Source organism: Oryctolagus cuniculus, chromosome 1 (assembly GCF_964237555.1).
Source record: "Oryctolagus cuniculus chromosome 1, mOryCun1.1, whole genome shotgun sequence".
In the NCBI taxonomy this organism is placed as follows: Eukaryota; Metazoa; Chordata; class Mammalia; order Lagomorpha; family Leporidae; genus Oryctolagus; species Oryctolagus cuniculus.
Window position 1 is genome coordinate 216,530,659 of NC_091432.1, and position 19,047 is coordinate 216,549,705.

Consider the following 19,047-nt stretch of genomic DNA (forward strand, 5'->3'; position numbering starts at 1 on the left):
CTGAAAATAAAACATTGAGTAAGCTCCCAATTAGTGATACAGCTAGAATAACCATGGACAATAGAGACAACGTATATCCAAGGTAGTTGCCAATTCTGGTAAGGACAAATCAGTTTCTTCTAGGACGGAAAGCGTCCGTCCAGTCAACTTCACGCTAAGTGGCTCTCTGAGCCCCTTCAAGCCGTTAGCACACAGGGGCATGGGGTTGGTCTCTGCTGCAGTAGCTTTAGGTATCTGATAGTAACAGATCAGATAGCTGATAGTATCTGATAGTAACATTAGCTAGATCAGCCTTAGTAAGGGGACCATGCCGTTGGGTCTATGTAACACGTTTATTCCTGCAATCAAGGTTTCTTAACTCATGAGTCCATTGCACAAGCACTCTGGTAGCAACAGATAGGGTCTGGGTGGCATTTCCTAGGTGAGACGTCTTGGACGACCTAGTTGTTTAGTGCCTTACTTTCAGGGGATTCTTTCTAAAACACAAGACTTTCAGTCTGTGCACTGCTCTTAAATCAAGCTATATGCCTCTTGCCCAGAATTCCTTCTCTACAGTATCCCCATCTTAATCATTCCACGTCCATTCCCAACAAGCCAACCTACTTAATCCATTTCGTGCTACTGTAACAGAAGGCCTGAGACTGGGCAATTCATGGGAGCAGAGATCTGTTAAGGAACTCCAAGAGCAAGGTACCAGCAGGTCTGGGTGCCTGGTAAAAGTCTGGGCTTCCTTTCCAAGATGCTGCATCCTCTGCAGGGGGAAACATAGTTCCTCACGTGTCAGGACAGCAGAACAGAGTGAACCCAATCTGGAAATCCCTTTTAAAACAGCAGTATTAAAGCCTGGTGCTGTGGCCTAGCAGATTAAGCTGCTACCTGCGATGCCAGCATCCCATACGGCGCCGGTTTGAGTCACAGCTGTTCTACTTCCGATCCAGCTCCCTGCTACTGTGCCTGGAAAAGCAGTGGAAGATTGCACAAGTGCTTGGGTCTCTGCACCCGTGTGGGAGAGCCAGATGAAGCTCCTGGCTCCTGACTTCAGCCTGGCCCTGCCCTGTCCATTGTGGTCATTTAGGGGAGTGAACCAGTGGATGGAAGATCTCTCTCTCTGCCTCTGCCTCTCCCCCTCTCTCTGTAACTCTGCCTTTCAAATAAATACATCTTAAAAAAAATAGAAGGAAGCTAGATCCACATTTTTCAAGCGTCTCTTGAAATTAGGGATGGTCAGGTAACTTATTTCTGGTCAATTAGATGTCAGAAAATTGTGCTGGAAGGGGAACTTCGTGAAAAACTTTCACTTTCCTTAATATTGGATCACTCACTTGATGCCCAGGGATGCATCAAACACATTCCTGAGGGTAACACAGAATCAGCATTGGTACCTTCTTAAATACAATTTTAAATCATTAAGTGTCATTGTTTTATGAAGATATCAAACGTTATTTAATCAATTAATTAGCAATGTATGTTATATCCATTTTCTCTCTGTTGTGTGATAAATATAGAACTCTGATTATATATCATAAAATAGAATCCTATATTTAGTATTGCTAGACATCTTAAGGCTTTGTTGTCAAATTTACATTTTAATAGAGAATATAACTGTGACTACCAAAAGCATAGTAAGAGATTGCTTTAACCTCTTACATATGTAATTCTTTTTAAAATCTTGATTTGTAAAAGGTTCCTCTTTTGTTTCTGCTTATGTCAGAGGAGTTGAGCATCTCCCCCTTCCCATACCCTGAGCTACTTGCCTGGAATGCTCTTCCATCACATATATGCATGGTTTGCACTTTCACTCTTTGTAGGTCTCTGCTTTTGTCACCACCTATATGAGCTTCCGTCTCCAACCCCCACCATTTTAAAAACAGCATTCTCCATACTCTGTTTCCCTTGCCTGTTTGTTGTTCCCATCTGACAATGTTATACTCCATGGTTTAATTATCTGCTTAACTGCCTATCTTCCCCTATAGAATCAGGCTCTGTGAGAACAGGGCTTTTCCCTCCTTGTTAACCACACTATTTCTAGCACTTAGAATAGTGCCTACAATATACATGATTAGGCATAGTGGGTTAAGCTGCTGCCTGCAATGCTGGCATTCCATATGGCCACTGGTTCAAGTCCCAGCTGCTCCACTACAGATCCAGTTCCCTGCTAAGACACATGGGAAAGCAGCGGAAGACAGCCCATGTGCTTGGGTCCATGCACCAACATGGGAGATCTGGAAGAAGCTACTGGCTCCTGGCTTTGGATCAGCCCAGCTCTGGCCACTGGTTTACTGAAATAAATGTGTTTCACATCTGTTAATAACTTATTCTCTGCATATATGCCCCTTTGTTTTTTTATATTAAAGAATATCTTAAAACAGTTTAAAAATAATTTGTTAAACTTACTTAAAAAGTGATTTAGATCAGTGATTCTCACAGGTGTGGTCCTCAGGTCAGCAGCATAAACATCCCCTAGGAACCTTATTAAAGTACAAATATTCAAACCCCATCCGCAGAGTTTCTGATTCCCTAAGTCTGTGGTTGGGTTCAGGAATTAAATTTCTACAGTTTGTGTTTTAACAAATTCTTCAGGCAGTTCTGATGCACACTAAGGTTTGTGTATCTGATTTAGACTCATTTTTGGGTGTCTATTTTCTTTCTCTACCTGCCTCTAATTATTTTTAGACACCATTTCCTCAATCATAGATGCTTTTAGTTCATGTTTCACTGTACAAATGGCTTTCAGCATGTATTTCTGCTGTTTAGACACCCCTGTATTTCCGACTCTCTAAAGACTGTCACTGTCATGGGTTGTCTAAGAAGTGTGCAAATTCAGCATAGCCATAATTTGCAGCTGTCTCATCTTTCTAGAAAAGAGCAAATTTTCTACAGCTCTGGACAATAAAGACACATTCTACGCACAGGGCCAGACTTCCACTTGTTAAGAAATGGCGTTCACATTGCATTTTCTTCTCCAGAGAACATACATGTATTTGAAAAATGATGGTATCATATCACGAGTTGAGTTTTCAACACGCACATGTACGTTCATGTGTAGACACATTTCTTCCTCAATATTTACACTTGATATTTCTATGAAAAGAGGAGGTGAGGAAGGTGGGAGCCTCAATGGGAAACATTTGCACATAGTTGCCTAGGGCCCAGCATTATGCTAGACTATTATTTAGGTGAAATGTTTATTGAATAGAACATGACTCAGCAAGTCCAGATTTTAAAGCCATATGTTTGTTCCAAAGAATAAATGAGATAATAGAGTAAATGTGCTGTGAAAAATAGAAAAAGTAACATACATGCCAAATATCATATTTTGTTAATTACATATAATTAATGTTGTGTTTGTAAAACCAGAATCAAAATGGAGTGAGTGTGGCTAAAAGCTAATTACAGATCTCTTGCTTCTGCACATATTAGCTTTGCTTGCTAATGGCTAAGGGTGAATGCTGTGAAACTATGTGGGCCCAAAATTCCAGGAGCTAGGTTGACTGAAATGTGTCCTTCACTGTTACCTTACCACCATATCTTGGATCTGTTATTGGGTTTGTTGTTGTTAACTGTTATCTTACAGCCATATTCTGGTTTTCCTTTTTATTGTTCACTGCATACCAATCTGGTTCGAAATTGTGAGCCCTAGTGGACAGAATTACTATAAAAAGCTGTGTAACCTGCTGTTGGGGGCCACACTCTGGTAAGGAGTGTTGGTCCCGATCGGTGGCCGGTCCCGATTGGATATCTTGCCTCTCATTTGTTTCTCATTTGCTTCTCATTTTCAATAAAATTCCTGTGTGACTGTCACTAGTTTTTGTAACATTTTGTTTTAGCTGACAAGTGGATGCAACAGTATTAAAATACAAGTATAACTAACAAAACCATTTTTATACCTATGTCTCTCTAAAAAAATTTAAAATAGTCAAGTACACTTTTTGTCTGTAACTCAAGGCTAAAAAACAAAATCCAGATTTGCAGTGGCAAACAGGTCTATTGTGCAAATGCAAATTCATAGTATCTTCTGGAATACTTGATGAAGACTGTATGACCAACTATGGGTTCACTCAAAAAGAATCCAATCCATTAACAGTGCCTGCCATTAGGCAAAAACAGGGAGTGGTGGCATTTGTCTAATACATTTGAAATCCTTGGTTAAGGTATTTGTACCTTAGTGTTTTGGATATAAGGAAAAATGAAGTGATTGTTCAGAATATCACTTTCATTCACCTGCAATCACAATTCATCTTTAGTCTTTAAAACATGGGAAATAGAAGAAACACAGTGCTGTCATAGTTGTAATTCATTGTGTGAATGAAAGAACTTGTGTTTGGTAGGAAGTCTTGGTAAATGCAATATCAGGTTTAATGCCACATACCTCAGACTCACCATTATTCATCAATAAGCAGGGAATAAGCATAGAAACATTTGACTTTGTCAAACATTCTTGTGGAGTGGGCTCAGTGACAATCTCAAATGGTATTGAGTTTATGCATATTAAAATATTTTTATTGTGAGGATAATGCATATACATGATATTTTGAATTCTCAGACCCCCATCCTTACTCTTGTCCTCAGTGGCAACAGAATATGAGGACCATGGAGTTCAAAAATCTTTGTGCAAAAATAAACATATCTTTTAATTCTATTTTCCGCCAACTTTTTGAAGTATAGAGACAAAGACACACACACCCTTTTGTACACAAATGGGAGTATACTGTATACACAATTCAGCAATCTGCTTTTTAACACTTAACAATGTATCTTTGAATATCATTCCCTATCAACACATTTGTATCCTCGGCTCTGCTTATTTTCTTTCAATTTTATGTCAGTATTTCTACATAAATAACAACCCTTTTGTAATGTGTTCTGACATACAGGAGGTAACACAGATATTAAGAAAGAGCTGGGTGATAATATCAAAGAGGAGGCTTACACAAATGGCCACAGCCATTTATTCAAGGCAATAAACAGAAATGCAAACTCAATTCAAAATGTGGCACTTAAGCACACAACATCTAAGCAACTCAGGAATTGTCAGAATATGCAACTTGTTCCTTCATTTCTCTCATTATTCAACTTATTTGCAATTTTAAAGCTTTACATGTCAAGTTACAATATGTAACTGACTTAAATGATTATTTTAAAAACAATATTTTCTATGAAAGGTTTGGTATTTCCACCCATTGCTTCTATGTAAATATCCATATTCAAATTCTCTCATGTAACATGAGAAATGACTTCTCAAAGACTCCCCAACATTCCTTACATTCAGAATATTTTTAAGATGAAACAAAACTGTTGGTTCTAACAGTTTTTTTCATATTAATGTCACTCATGAGGTTTCTCTTCCAAATGAGTTTTCACATGTTTGGTAAGTGATGCATTTTGTTTGAAGGCTTTCCCACATTCATTGCATTTGTAGGGTTTCTCTCCGGTATGAGATCTCTGATGTATAACAAGTTGTGACTTTGCATTGAAGGCTTTTCCACATTCGTTACACTCAAAGGGTTTCTCCCCAGTGTGAGTTCTCTGGTGCACAATGAGGTGTGCCTTTTGGCTGAAGGCTTTCCCACACTCAGTACATTCATAGGGTTTCTCCCCAGTATGAACTCTCTGATGTTGAGTAAGGCCTTCGATTTGCTTAAAGGCTTTCCCACACTGGTTACATTCAAAGGGACTTTCACCTGTGTGCGTTCTCGTATGGTAAGTAAGAGATGAGCTATGTCCAAAGGCTTTTCCACATTCATCACATTTGTAGGGCTTCTCCTTAGTGTGAGTCCTTTCATGGATGACTAAGTGTGACTTCTTGCTAAATGCTTTTCCACATTCAGTACATTCAAAGGGTTTCTCACCTGTATGAATTCTCATGTGTTTAGTCAGGGATGAACTATACTTAAAGGCTTTTCCACACTCACTACATTCATATGGTATTTCACCTGTGTGAGTTCTCACATGTTCAGTAAGAGACGAGTTATACCTAAAGCATTTTCCACATTCCTTACATTCATAGGGCTTTTCACCTGTATGAGACCTCACGTGTTGAATGAGGTTTGAACTGTGTCTGAAGGTTTTCCCACATTCAGTACATTTGTAGGGCTTTTCCCCAGTGTGAATCCTTAGATGGTCAGTGAGTGCATGCTTATGACCATGGGCTTTGCCACACTGAGTACACTCATAGGGTTTCTCTCCAGTGTGAGTTCTCTGATGTACAACAAGGTGTGATTTTTGGCTGAAGGCTATGCCACATTCATTACATTCATAAGGTTTCTCCCCAGTATGAATTCTCTGATGGTCAATGAGTCCTTGTTTATGGCTCAGAACCTTTCCACATTGATTACATCCATAGGGTTTCGTGGCAGCCTTGGCTTTGCTATGCTTAGTAGATGAACCATGGCTGGATGATGTAGCATGTTTCTTTCCAGTATGAATTCTGTCTCGCCTAGAATGGGATGAGCTTTGATTGCATAATTTCTCATGCTTCTTCCCACTTTCAGCTTTGTCACATTTTTCAGATGGGCTGTCATTGGGTAATTTCTCAAGTTTTTTTCTGATCTGATTTTTGTTTTTCTTTGTATCAGATGAGCGGTCATTGAATGATTTCCTGTGTTCTTTAGCCTCATCTGGTTTCTTTTTCGTACATTTTATTATATGACCAGGTAAGTCTAAATTCTCTTTCAGATTTTTTCCATGTGAACCAACTTTATGAAGCCTTTTTTTGGAAGGAAGATGTTTTGTACTTGTTTTATTTTTTTTCCCCAATGAACCACACTCACTGCCTTTCTTCTTAATCAGAGTTTTCTTCTTGAATGCAACTTCTCTAATGAGCTCATTCTGGGATTCCTGGTTCTTCTCTAGTTGATCCTTATCTTGCTGGATTTCTTCTAAAATGGAATTCAATGAGACATTCTTATGAATTTTTGTACTTTCATATTTTGGAATAAAACTTAGAAATAAATGTCCTGTAGTGGGGTTGAATCTTTATTCAACCCTAGTATCCCAAAGTAAAAGAAACATCAAGGGCAAATGTCCCTTATACTTTTAGACTTGGGGGGTAAAATGTTATAGTAAAAGAAGAGAAAGAAAATTGACAATAGCTCTTTCCGCCATCTTGGAGCCTGTGGAGGCCTGCTGGCAACAGGACTTCTAGAAGGCAGCTATGTCTAGAAGACTGTGGTGCAAGGCCATTTTTGCTGGCTATAAGAGAGGTCTCTGAAACCAAAGGGAACACATGGCACTTCTTAAAACTGAAGGTGTTTATGCTGGGATGAAACTGAATTCTACTTGGGCAAGAGGTGTGCTTATATGTACAAAGCAAAGAACAATACAGTGACTCCTGGTGGCAAACCTAACAAAACCAGAATAATCTGGGGAAAGGTAACTCGTGCTCACGGAAATAGTGGCATGGTTTGTGCCAAATTCCAAAGCAACCTTCCTGCGAAGGCCATTGGACACAGAATCCATGTGATGCTGTACCCATCAAGGATTTAAACCATTGAAAAGTAAATAAATAAAAGTGGAAAAAAAAGAAAATTGACAATAGTAATTAAAAACAGCTTTGACTGCTTAAAAACATGACCTTTCGGCCTAGGATAGAAGATGAAATAAACACAACAGGCAGTGAATAGGGAATGGGTCAAGTTGAAAGAGCTTGTGATTGCATTTGACAGTTTTTGAGTTCTCCCCTCAGCCCTAGCTGCTCTGATCTGATAACTGTCAACTTATCCAACTGGCTCCAACCGTACTATATTACTCCAGCTCAAACCATGATGTGCAATAAGATTCCTCATCGTAAAAATTCAGACTCTAGTTAATCTCCACTTGGTGCTCACATTTAAAAATTATATAAGGCAGGTCCTAGTGAATTATTTATTTCCCTGTATAAACACAAAGCTTTTATTAATACAAAGAATGAAGCATACACACAGAGAGAAGAGACCGTTGTCATAATTTCAATTCTAATAGTTTCCTCATTCCTTGTCTTAGTCCTTGGTGAGGTCTGGCTATAGTCTATGCCCTTAGGTTATAAGAGATACACATATGTCCTTATCATAAATTCCTCTACTTTGGCTGAAGCAAACTTTTGTTAATGTATCCAAAAGAGACAGAAGAGATATACAGAAGAGCTAATAGATGACTGAAGGAATCAAAAGGAAAGGGTGTACCAACTGCTACGACCCACAACCAATATCATAATGATATTCCTGTAGTTTAGAAAAAAAAGTAGCTTCTTCATGTTCCTTGATACTTTTACCAAATGATAAAATTAACAGTAATTATCTTGGCAAACTAAATTCGCACCATCTGCATTTATAGTAGATGCACATGTTTATTTTCTAACAGTTTGCTATGGAATATATCTTTGTTCTTATCAGGTTATTTTAATTGGCAATGATAAATTTTAAGTTTATTCTTAGTTGCTCACATACTTTCCTCAACACATTACATATTTTTGAAATGTCTTCTCAATACCTCTTTCCCTTTTCTGAGACACCACCCACATTGACAGAAGTAGGCAGCCATGTTTGTACTACATGATTTAACCTCTGACTGGAAACAACTGACTGGACAGTGGTAAACACCAGGCCCCAGCTAGTTCAACATTACTTGGAATTTAGAATTGAAATTCAAAAGACTTTTTTTTAAGGTAGGTATGGATACCACATGTGTACAAACCTATACATTTAAGAGCTGAGTCTGCCAGTTGGTGGTGGCCTGTTTCAGTTACAAAGATGGAAAAGCAGAAAAGGCTTCATATTGAGAATTTAAAAGACAAAAAGGAAAAAAGCAGATGTCAGAGTCCCTATGACCCCATAAAGAAAGAGACAGAAAGTGAACAGCCACCTTGTTGGTAAAAGAACATGACATGGAGAAAGTGAAAACTGGATTCAAACAGGAAGAGTTGTGGCATCTAAACAGACAGCCAGGAAATTGTATTTTATGGAGGATATTGGAGAGACCAGTTCCCATGCACTAAAGGATCAAGTTTTAGAAGTTCAGATATAGTAGGGAGCCTAACAAGTAGAGTTGTTAGCTGCTTTTTCATTTAGGAAAATTTAAGTGATGCAGCACCCTGCAAGAAAGAGTATAGCAGAAACTTCTAGGTAGCATAATAAGGCTGGTCTTCTAATGCCCAAGGAAAGATGGGGGTTGGGTTTTCTTTCTGGGGGACAAAGAGCATTTAGCCTAGCATTTAAGATGTCCATGTCCTACATCAAGGGTCTGCGTTCACTTCACAGCTCCAGCTCCTGGTTGTAGCCTCTTGCCAATGCAGCCACTAAGAGGCAGCAGTGATGGCTCGAGTAACTGGGTTCCTGCCCCCAACATGAGAGACCTGGATTGCGTTCCCAGCTCCTGGACCTGGCTTCCACCCTGTCTCAACCATCGCAGGCATCTGGGGATTGAACCAACAGATGGGAACTCCATGTGTCCCTCTCAAGTAAAACTTTTTAGATGTTAATAAAAAATGCAAACCTTTCCTCTTGATATGTAACCCTCTTTGTAACGATGGATTGGACTGGGTCCCAACTGATATCTGTCCCCAGGAAAAGAAATGGAGCGCTACAAGAGAAATTCACCGTGAGGGAAGGAAGGAGAATATAAAGGCATGAATGGATAAAAGAGAATGACATTACCTTATCATCCTATGGGGGAGAGTTGGGACTGGCAGATCATTTGAATTCAGCTGGAAACAGCGAATTTAAGACAGTAACTGAGGGGCCGGTGGTTGCCACATAGCAGGTAAAGCTGCTGCCTTTGACTTGGGCATCCCATATGGGTGCTGGTTCAAGACCTGGCTGCTCCATGTCTGATCCAGCTCCCTGCTAACGCACCTGGGAAAGCAGTAGAAGATGGCCCAAGTGCTAGAGCCCTTGCACGCATGTGGGAGGCCCGGAAGAAGCTCCTGACTCCTGGCTTCAGATGGGCCTAGCTCTGGCTATTGTAGCCATTTGGGGAGTGAACCAGCAGATGGAAGATCTCTCTGTCTCTCTTTCTCTGTATAACTCTGACTTTCAAATAAAAAAAGACAGTAACTGAAAAGTGGATTTTAGTCTAAAACAACGGCAGCTCCAGGAACTTACATATGGTGCTCGCTAGAACACAGAGAATCACTAGAAGCAATAGAACAGTCCTTCTTGAAGGGCCTCTGAGTACTATACGAGAAGCTGAACAAGAAAAGGTTCACTGTAACAATGACAAAAATGTACTGAACAACTGGGGACTATTTTTCAGCTGTAACAAGTGTCAGCAAGTCAAGTCAAGATAACCCAAACTAGAGCCACTGAGAGTTGGATTCGAAACTCCACAGGGTCTCTTCATTTGTCATTGAAAGGACTGGGCCCTCTGGTCTCAGGAAATTTCTGGGGTCCTGGAGAAGGACAGGTGGCTGTATGGAGGGTGGATTAGGCATCCGGAGAGGCTGTACCAAATGTTCACAGCTCTGGGTTTCATCTTTGTCTTAGTGGTGTGACAGACTGCATTATTGTTCCCTGTGGAAGGATTACACCTCCCAGTCTCTCCCAAGCACATGGGCATTTGAATCGCAGCACCCCTCCCTGTGGAAAGACTACACATTCCTACCCTTCTGAACTCAGTAGTGGCCAGGTGGCTTGCTCCGACCAACAAAAGTTGAACTGAAAAGGTATCTATAACTTCTAAGCAGTGATTTTTTAGAGTTATTAATGGTTCTAATGCCCTCTTTCTCCTCTGCCATCAGACCAGAATCTTCCCAACAAGGAATACTCTTTCAGTGTAGGTCCCCAAATGAAGAGAATGTGGAGTAAGGCCACAGCTCAAGCAAGAAATACATCTTTATTGTCATAAGCATTGATGTTGGAGTCAATCCTTAATGGAACAAAACTTAGTCTAAGCTGATTGCTATACGCAGTCTAACCAAACTCACACAAATAACACTGGCTCACTTCTATACTGAACCTCACATGAGAACCTCTCATGTCGACAGGCTCATGCAAGGAAGAGATATTAGAATCTCCAAGACCAGAGATTCTTTCTCTCAGGAGGTTCTAATCCCATTCACTCCTTTTTCCTGGTTAAGAAAGAAGGGCCTGCAATCTTTAAGAAGAATTTAACAATCAATTATTCTTTGAAAAATTCCAAAGTTGCCATCAAGAAACTAAGAACTTACTTCCATCAGCGCCCATTTTCTTGGGTCTTTCTACTTTGTTCAGACGACTCTGATTGGGTCTTCTCCCCTTTCCTAACCACAGCTCTTCTCCTTTCTCCAACTTGGAGATCATGTCCGGTTTGGAAGCTTCATATCCTGCTCATGAAAAATGGTAGAAAGTGGGTGTTAGAACAATAACCCCAGGAATCAAGCCCCAGTGCCTGCACTCCAGGGCCTTTGAAAGCTAAATAATATATATCTTCTAAAATTTCATAGTACAGATGCCCATGAACCTCAACTGAATAGATCTTCAATTTTGGAGGCATGGTACAAGTATCCTGCCTGGCTGGTACCTCTGACTCATAAAAATCAAGGCCAAACTTATCAAGGACTTCAGAGGACAGGTATCACAGTGGACACAGTTTACATCATGAAGGAACTATCCTCCTTACCCATTGAGGTCAGGTTGCTGTAGTTCTCCAGCATCACATCCTTATAGAGTTTCCTCTGGGCAGGATCCAGTTGCTCCCATTCCTTCTGGGTAAAGGCCATGGTCACATCTTTGAATGTTACTGATCCCTGTAATAGTAAACTCCTGTTCAGTCTCCTGTTTCCCACATTCAGGGAGTGATCTGGACTCACTGAATAATACCTTGTTCTTACCTTGACCACTCACTGTTGGGCACGATGCCTATTCTCTACCCAACTTCGCATTTTTTTAAAAAGAAACAATTCATATTAAGGAATTCTCCTATTGTGAACTTGTTTATTCAAGAGGATAAAATCATACAAATATCATAAAAAAAGACGATTACCTCCAAAAAGAGAAACAAACAAATCCAATCTTTATATTTTCTTCTCTAGCAATGGCCACAACAAGGCTGTGAGGCAGTATAGAATTCTGAGGTAAGAGAATTGAGATTTTGATAATGAGTCCCCAAAATCATTTATGTTTGGAAACCCAAGGGTTTTACTAGTGGGTGGTCAGGTAAGGCTTCTCTGTATATACAAAAATTCCAGGCTCTCACTCTCAGAAGGAAAGCAAGAGTTCAGCATAAATTACACATTTTAGGCTGGCGCTGCGGCTCACTAGGCTAATCCTCCGCCTGCGGTGTCGGCACCCCGGGTTCTAGTCCCGGTCGGGGCGCCAGATTCTGTCCCGGTTGCTCCTCTTCCAGGCCAGCTCTCTGCTGTGGCCAAGGAGTGCAACGCAGGATGGCCCAAGTTCTTGTGTCCTGCACCCGCATGGGAGAACAAGAGAAGCACCTGGCTCCTGGCTTCGGATCAGCGGGGTGCGCCGGCTGCAGCGGCCATTGGAGGGTGAACCAACGGCAAAGGAAGACCTTTCTCTCTGTCTCTCTCTCTCTCTCTCTCACTGTTCACTCTGCCTGTCAAAAAAAAAAAAAAATTATACATTTTAGGGGTAAGCATTGTGGTGAAGCGGGTTGTGCTGCTGTTTGCAATGTTGGCATCCTTATGGGTGCTGGTTCGAGTCCTGGCTGCTCCACTTCCGATCCAGCTACCTGCTAATGGCCTGGGAAAGCAGGGGAAGAAGACCCAAGTCTTTGGGCCCTTGCACGCATGTGGGAGACCCAGGTAGATTTCCAGCTTTGGCTGGCTTTGGCCTGGCCCAGCTACAGCCATTATGGCCATTTGGTGAGTGAACCAGCAGAAGGGAGTGTGTGTGTGTGTGTTTGTGTGTGTAACTCTTTCTTTCAAACAAATAAAGCAATCTTTTTTTAAAAACCCACAATTTTTAGGCAATGGGAGTCACTCTTATCCATTCTGGGAATAGTGGGAACTCTCTTGAATTATAATTTCCCAGATGCTGGCCAAAGGTCAACTTTGAGAGCAGGCCTGTCTAATAATAGCAGTTTCCGGCTTACAGTGTAACTCTTTCTGCAGTTATCCCATCTCATTCACAACTAACTTTAGCGCCGGCTTCCTCTCTGTCAGAGCTCCTGCCATCATTCATTCAGTACCACCTCTGGATCAATGTAGAAAAGCCATTCAACACTAGGCCTTTCTCTTTCATGACTCCAACAATCATCTTCCTCCTAAACTCAGCCACCTACCCATCACCTGCCCAGGACTTACACCCTGCCATCACTACACCATCTCCAACGTCTCTAGAACATTCTATCTTCCGGTCATCATTTCCTAGCCTGCCAGGTTCACTTTCTCTAGTACTTTCACTTCAATAATTCTCTGGACTCATTGAGCTCACTCATCCACTCACCCTAACTACTTTTTTTACAATCTTCCACCCCCACAAAGCCTTTCTCTTTCTTTTTTAGATTCCCTATTCTAGCACCATCAATACACCAGTGAAAACTTTAAAACTTTCACTTCCTTGTCCCTTTTCTCCTCCACTGTACTCATATATAAAAGCTTCATCCCAACTTTCTTCTTCTTTTTTTAAAGATTTATTTTATTTATTTGAAAGGCAGAGTTAGAGAGCAAGGGAGAGAGACACAGAAAGAGATCTTCCATCCGCTGGTTTACTCCCTAAATGGCTGCAAGAGCCGAGGTTAGACCAGGCTGAAGCCAGGGGCCAGGAGCTTCTTCTAGGTCTCCCAGGGGCCCAGGGACTTGGGCCATCTTCCGCTGCTTTCTCAGGTACATTAGCACGGAGTTGGATTGGAAGTGGAGCAGCCGGGACTCAAACCACAGCCCATATGGGACAGGAGCCTCATAGGCAGCAGCTTTTGTCACTATGCCACAATGTCGGCCCTCCGATTTTCTTCTTAATCTCTGCTTGCAACCTTGTAGCTGAACATTCCAAGAGAAAAATCAAATAACTGTGCTACCTCAACTCAGTTCATATTTATTTTTTAAAATATTTATTTATTTGAAAGGCAGAGTTACAGAGAGAAAGAGAGAGATGTTGCATTCACTGGTTCACTCCCCAAATGGCCACAATGGCCGAAGCCAGGAGTCCAGAACTCCATCTATGTCTTCCATGTGGGTGGCAGGGGCCCAAACACTTGGACCATCCTCTGGTGCTTTCCCAGGTGCATTAGCAGGGAGCTGGATTGGAAGTGGAGCAACCAGGACTTGAATGAGTACCATATGAGAAGCCAATGTCACAGGCAGCAGCGTAACCTACTGCACCACAACACCGGCCCCTCACTTCAGATTCATAACATATATCTCAAACGGACATCTAATACTGTCAGCAATCCTACTACTTATCCCTAGAAAACTCATCTTTCCTCCTCCAGGATAATTATTTCAAACCTCCTTTCTCTCTGAACCTTCAACATCTTCTTTCCCATTTGCCTTATGCTTTAAAGAGAAATGTATGCAATGGAGAAGAATTACCTAGCCTTATTACCACCAATTCTACAAATCTGTTTCTAAACCCTTGCATAATATTCGTTTCCTTCTGTTAAAATGGAAGTGTCTCTTCTCTTACCTAAGGCAACTGTTTGCATTGGTGCTCTGGATCCCATCCTTAACTGTCTTGACTAGGCCTTCATTCTGCAATTACTTTTCTCTCTTTTGTACTCTCTATTTCTCCCTTCCTGCTGTATGCATCATTCCTATTGGTATACAAAGTTTCCTTAACCCCACTCATCTGAAGAAAACTTGATCCTGATTTCATGTCCCACCCAATGTCCATTTCTCTGCTTCCTTTACCAGCAAAATTCCCCATAAGCATTCTCTAGACTTGTTCTCACTACATTACCTCCCATTCTTTCAATGTATTCCAACAGGATTTTACTCCCATCATTCCACTGAAAGAGCTCTAATCAATCAAAGCAACCATTGAGCTAGATCTTGATGAATTAAAATTCTCTGTAGTCATACTCTGGGACTCATAAGAGCATATAACATAATTGGTTACTCCCATTGTCATGAAAAGCTTTCTTCCTTTTGCTTCTTTGATACCACACTTGCACAGCTTTCTTCCTGTTTTGGGATCACCCCCTTTTCCCCTTCTGGAGTTTTGTCCACTACCAGACCTCTACATGTCAGAGTGACACAGGCCCCTGCCTTGGCTCTCTTGTCTTTCCCATCTGCCTTCTCTTCCTAGGTGGCCTCGGCCAGTCTAATGGCTATAAATAACATTTATGCTGATGCCTTTCAAATATGGTTTCCTAGCCCAGATTTCTCCTACGTTCCAGATCCATATATCTAAAGGCTAGTCAACAGCTCTAGTTGGATATGTAATGGGCATCTAGGCTTGGACAAAACAGAACCACTGTCATCCACCTTGGATCCCATTTCCATGCAGGAAATTTGATCTCCTCCAATACTACGCTTTCCCCAAAAAGTGGCGTCACCATCCATCTAGCTCCTCAGGTCAAAAGTCTAGATGTAGGAGCCAGCACCATGGCTCACTTGGCTAATCCTCCGCCTGCAGTGCCGGCATCCCATATGGGCACTGGGTTCTAGTCCCGGCTGCTCCTCTTCCAGTCCAGCTCTCTGCTGTGGCCCGGGAGGGCAGTGGAGGATGGCTCGAGTGCTTGGGCACCTGCACCTGCGTGGGAGACCAGGAGGAAACACCTGGCTCCTGGCTTCGGATCGGCATAGCTCCGGCTGTGGCGGCCATTTGGGGGGGTGAACCAACGGAAGGAAGACCTTTCTCTCTGTCTCTCTCTCTCTCTAACTCTGCCTGTCAAAAAAAAAAAAAAAAAAAGTCTAGATGTAAATCTTGCTTGTTCTCCTTCAGATTACATATCAATTCACATCCAGATGTATTCTGAATCTGATTTCATTTTATTTTACTGCTATGACACTTTCATGAATCATCATCTATTTGCCTTCAGTTAGTGCAATAAAATGCCTAACTGATATCCCTGTATCTTGTACCTCTGTACTCCATCTTCCATAGCGTAGCCATGGTGATCATCTTTTAAAAGTATCAATCAGAACAGTCTCCCAGCCTAAACTCAAGGGTTTCTCATTGCAACTAGAATAAAATTCAAATCCTTATCCCAGCCAATGAGGTTCTGCATGATTTGGTCCCTTCCTACCACTTGATTTCACATCTTTCTTTTTTCACTCTGACTATTCTCCAACCACAGCAAACCTCTGGTTTTTTTAAAAAATTATTTAAGGGGGTTTAGGAGAATGAGAGAGAGAGAGAGAGAGAGAGAGAGACAGTCCCATCCACTGGCATGCCTCCCAAATGCCTGAACTAGCCAAGGAGAGGACAGGCTAAACCTGTGAGCCTGGAACTCATTCAAGTCTCCCACATGGCTGGCACGTGGGCATTACTTGGGACATCACTGCTGCCTCCCAGGATGTGCATTAGCAGGGAGCTGGAGAAAGGAGCCCAAGCCGGGCGTTGAGCCCAGGCACTCCAATATGGAACACGGGTATCTTAACCACCAGGCGAACTGCTCACCCCCGAGTTCTGTTTTTTAATCACATCAAGTTCACTCCTACCTCTAGACCTTTGCAGGTGACGTTCCTGCTTCCTGGAATACACTTTCTTCAGATCTCTGTATGATCACCTCCTTGTCATTATTTATGCCTCAACGGTCATTTTCCTATTCAGACTTCCCATGGCTAAATTTCCTTCCCTACCCTCAATAACTCCTTATCCCATTCTTTTACTTTCTCCATAGTGCTCATTAGTGCTGGGAATTGTTCTTTTGTTTATTTATTTACTTTTTTTTTTTTTTTGGCTCTCTCCTATTTCTAAAATTTAAAGATATTGAGGGAGGGACTCTGGCCCTGCTTCCTGGTATATCCTTAGCAATCAAAACACTTTCTGGCATAAAACAGCTACTCATCTTACAGTCTGTTCCTACAAATTTCCAATCACAGATCCCCAAATACTCCTCAGTCATTAACTTTTGCAAGCTTCCCTCAGTTACAGAACTCTACAAGTTCCCAATCGCCATTCTCCACGGACCTCCATTCACTGATTCCTACAGAACCCTCCATTACCAACCCCTGGAATGCCCTCGCAGGCTCCTGGTCAAAGAATCATAGAGGACCTTTAATCGTTAATGCTATGAATCGCCTCATCTTTGAAAACACAGTTATGGCTCCTGGACGCCACCTCATCCCTGACCTACACAAGTCGCCAATCACCTCTTCTCCCCAGACAACATACAAAGCATCCACCATCCCCAGAGACCCCTCCACATTGAACTCCCTCTCCACACTTCAACTGCTACCCCTCCACCGGCCCCCAGACCCCTCAGTGCCCACTAATACCACACTAACTGTTGGCTCCCGAAGATACTGCTAACCAGACTTCCACAAACATCACCATCACTAAGTCCAGGTCGCAATCTCTGAACCTCACAGATTCCCCCAGCCAGCGAACTCCCAATCCCAACACGGCCGCTCTGTGATATCCCAGTGTGTAACCATCACCGGCGGCACCCAACTCCGCAAGCCCCTGTAGGCATCCCAAATCGCCGGTCTCACAGAGCTGCTCAATCCCTGACACATCACAAAAGCCCCCACAGCATTCCAAACTCAGGGACTGCCTCAGACGTCACTCCATCACTGTCTCGGCAGATCTCTCAAACCGCTGATTTCCTACAACTTCATCAGTCACTGAGCCCACAGGCGCCCCCACCCCCACCTCACAGAGCCCTCCGAACACTGACTTGCCCAGAGACCCGCCAGCAGCGACCCCACCAGTTCCCAAGTCATCATTTCACAGACTACGGTAACCCTCCAATCATTAACCCTAATTAGACTCGCTCTGATGCCAGATAGCCCCGCCCCATCATCATTCTTACAGCGGCACAGTCCCCGGGCTCGGACACAGCCATCTCCTGGGGACGCCCGGCCTCTTCGGCCGTTCCCGGACTTCTCTGGTCCACGGTCTTGGGCTTTGTCAGGATCTGCTCACAGCCAGAGGCAGACATGGCGAACACCCGGAGCGCGGCCGCAGCAGGTCCGGCAGCCGCAATGGCTGCGCCCTGGGTCATCGCCCGTGGGCGCGGCCATCTTGGTGGAGGCCCAGCCGTACGGCAGAGGCGCGGGGGTCTCTGGGGCGCGCCAGGGAGGTGGGGCTGGGGGCGGTGCTCGGTTACTTAAGGCAGAAAGGGGCTGTGATTGACACCGCGCCCCTGGAAAGACGGTGGACGGAATTTGGAGGTTTTTGTCGTCCCCCCCTCCCCCCCGCCCCCGAGTAAATCAGTGCGGTCAGCTGAATCGCAATGCCTAAAGCGAACTCTAGAGAGCTGGGGTAATGAGATTGGAGGGGGAAAGGGGAGGAGCCCTATCAGATACAGGATACAGGATAAATCCTTTCGTAGTACAAAGCGAACACACTCCTCCTCCGTGAGAGCCCCGCTTTCACGGAGAGACGAGTACTTCCGTAGAATAATCAAGCAGTTGAAACAAATCATTTCGCGCGTTCACTGCATTCGCCGAACAATAGTTAGTTGAGTTTTATTCAACAAATATGTGCAGACTAGGTGCTGGGGAAACAGTGGAGGCTCAGACCCGGCTCTCTTTCCTGCTGGGACCGACAGTGGGGCAGACAGCGGTGGAGCTCTCTGAAACACATCACTCCTTTTTCTGGAATCAAATGTACCCAGCTTTGCTCCATCCAGTTGCGTGAATGAACCACCAGTTATGTGCTGGTCAGCAATGGCTGTGTGTGTTTGTGTGTGTGTGTGTGTGTGTGTGTTTTAGATTTATTTATTTGAGAGAGAGAGAGAGGCAATTTTCCAGCCATGGGTTCACTCCCCAAATGACTGCAACAGCCCAGGCAGAATCAGATTGAAACTAGGAGCCAGCAACTCCTTCCAGGTCTCCTGCATGGGTGGCAGGGGCCCAAGTACTTTGATCATCTTCCGCTGCTTTCTCAGGTGCATTAGTAGAGAACTGGATTGGAACTGGAGCAGCTGGGACTCAAATTGACACTCAGATATCAGATGCCAGTGTGGCAAGCAGCAGCTTAACCAGCTACCCCACAATGCCAGCCACGTGTGTCTTTTATGTTT

At 43.0% G+C, this 19,047-nt stretch overlaps 1 protein-coding gene and 1 pseudogene across 8 annotated transcripts; one reads left to right on the forward strand and one right to left on the reverse strand.

Moving 5' to 3' along the window:
* Positions 1 to 4,473: 4,473 nt before the first annotated feature.
* ZFP37 (ZFP37 zinc finger protein) lies at positions 4,474 to 18,063 on the reverse strand. Of its 8 annotated transcripts, XM_070066286.1 has the most exons (7): positions 16,517 to 17,636; positions 12,386 to 12,507; positions 11,935 to 12,020; positions 11,783 to 11,825; positions 11,572 to 11,698; positions 11,141 to 11,275; positions 4,474 to 6,878 (listed from the first exon to the last, which is right to left on the reverse strand). In XM_070066286.1, exons 5-7 carry the CDS (start codon positions 11,669 to 11,671, stop codon positions 5,326 to 5,328), a joined length of 1,788 nt encoding a protein of 595 aa, XP_069922387.1. In that variant the 5' UTR covers positions 11,672 to 11,698; positions 11,783 to 11,825; positions 11,935 to 12,020; positions 12,386 to 12,507; positions 16,517 to 17,636; the 3' UTR covers positions 4,474 to 5,325. The 8 variants fall into 8 exon arrangements, with proteins under 8 accessions (XP_069922387.1, XP_051698979.2, XP_051698973.2 ...); XM_051843019.2 differs by lacking the exon at positions 12,386 to 12,507; XM_051843013.2 differs by lacking the exons at positions 11,935 to 12,020; positions 12,386 to 12,507 and adding an exon at positions 14,538 to 14,664.
* On the forward strand, positions 7,076 to 9,890 carry LOC138847471 (large ribosomal subunit protein eL33-like; annotated as a pseudogene).
* Positions 18,064 to 19,047: the final 984 nt, after the last annotated feature.

Bases quoted from the DNA above. Each gene is read 5' to 3' on its own strand.
- ZFP37 (XM_008269348.4), bottom strand. From the start codon at position 18,024: ATGACCCAGGGCGCAGCCATTGCGGCTGCCGGACCTGCTGCGGCCGCG. The intron at 11,276-11,571 runs GTAAGGAGGATA...TTTCATGAGCAG, and splicing joins CAGCAACCTGACCTCAATGG to GATATGAAGCTTCCAAACCG. The intron at 6,879-11,140 runs GTAAGTTCTTAG...ATTCCATTTTAG, and splicing joins GAAAATGGGCGCTGATGGAA to AAGAAATCCAGCAAGATAAG.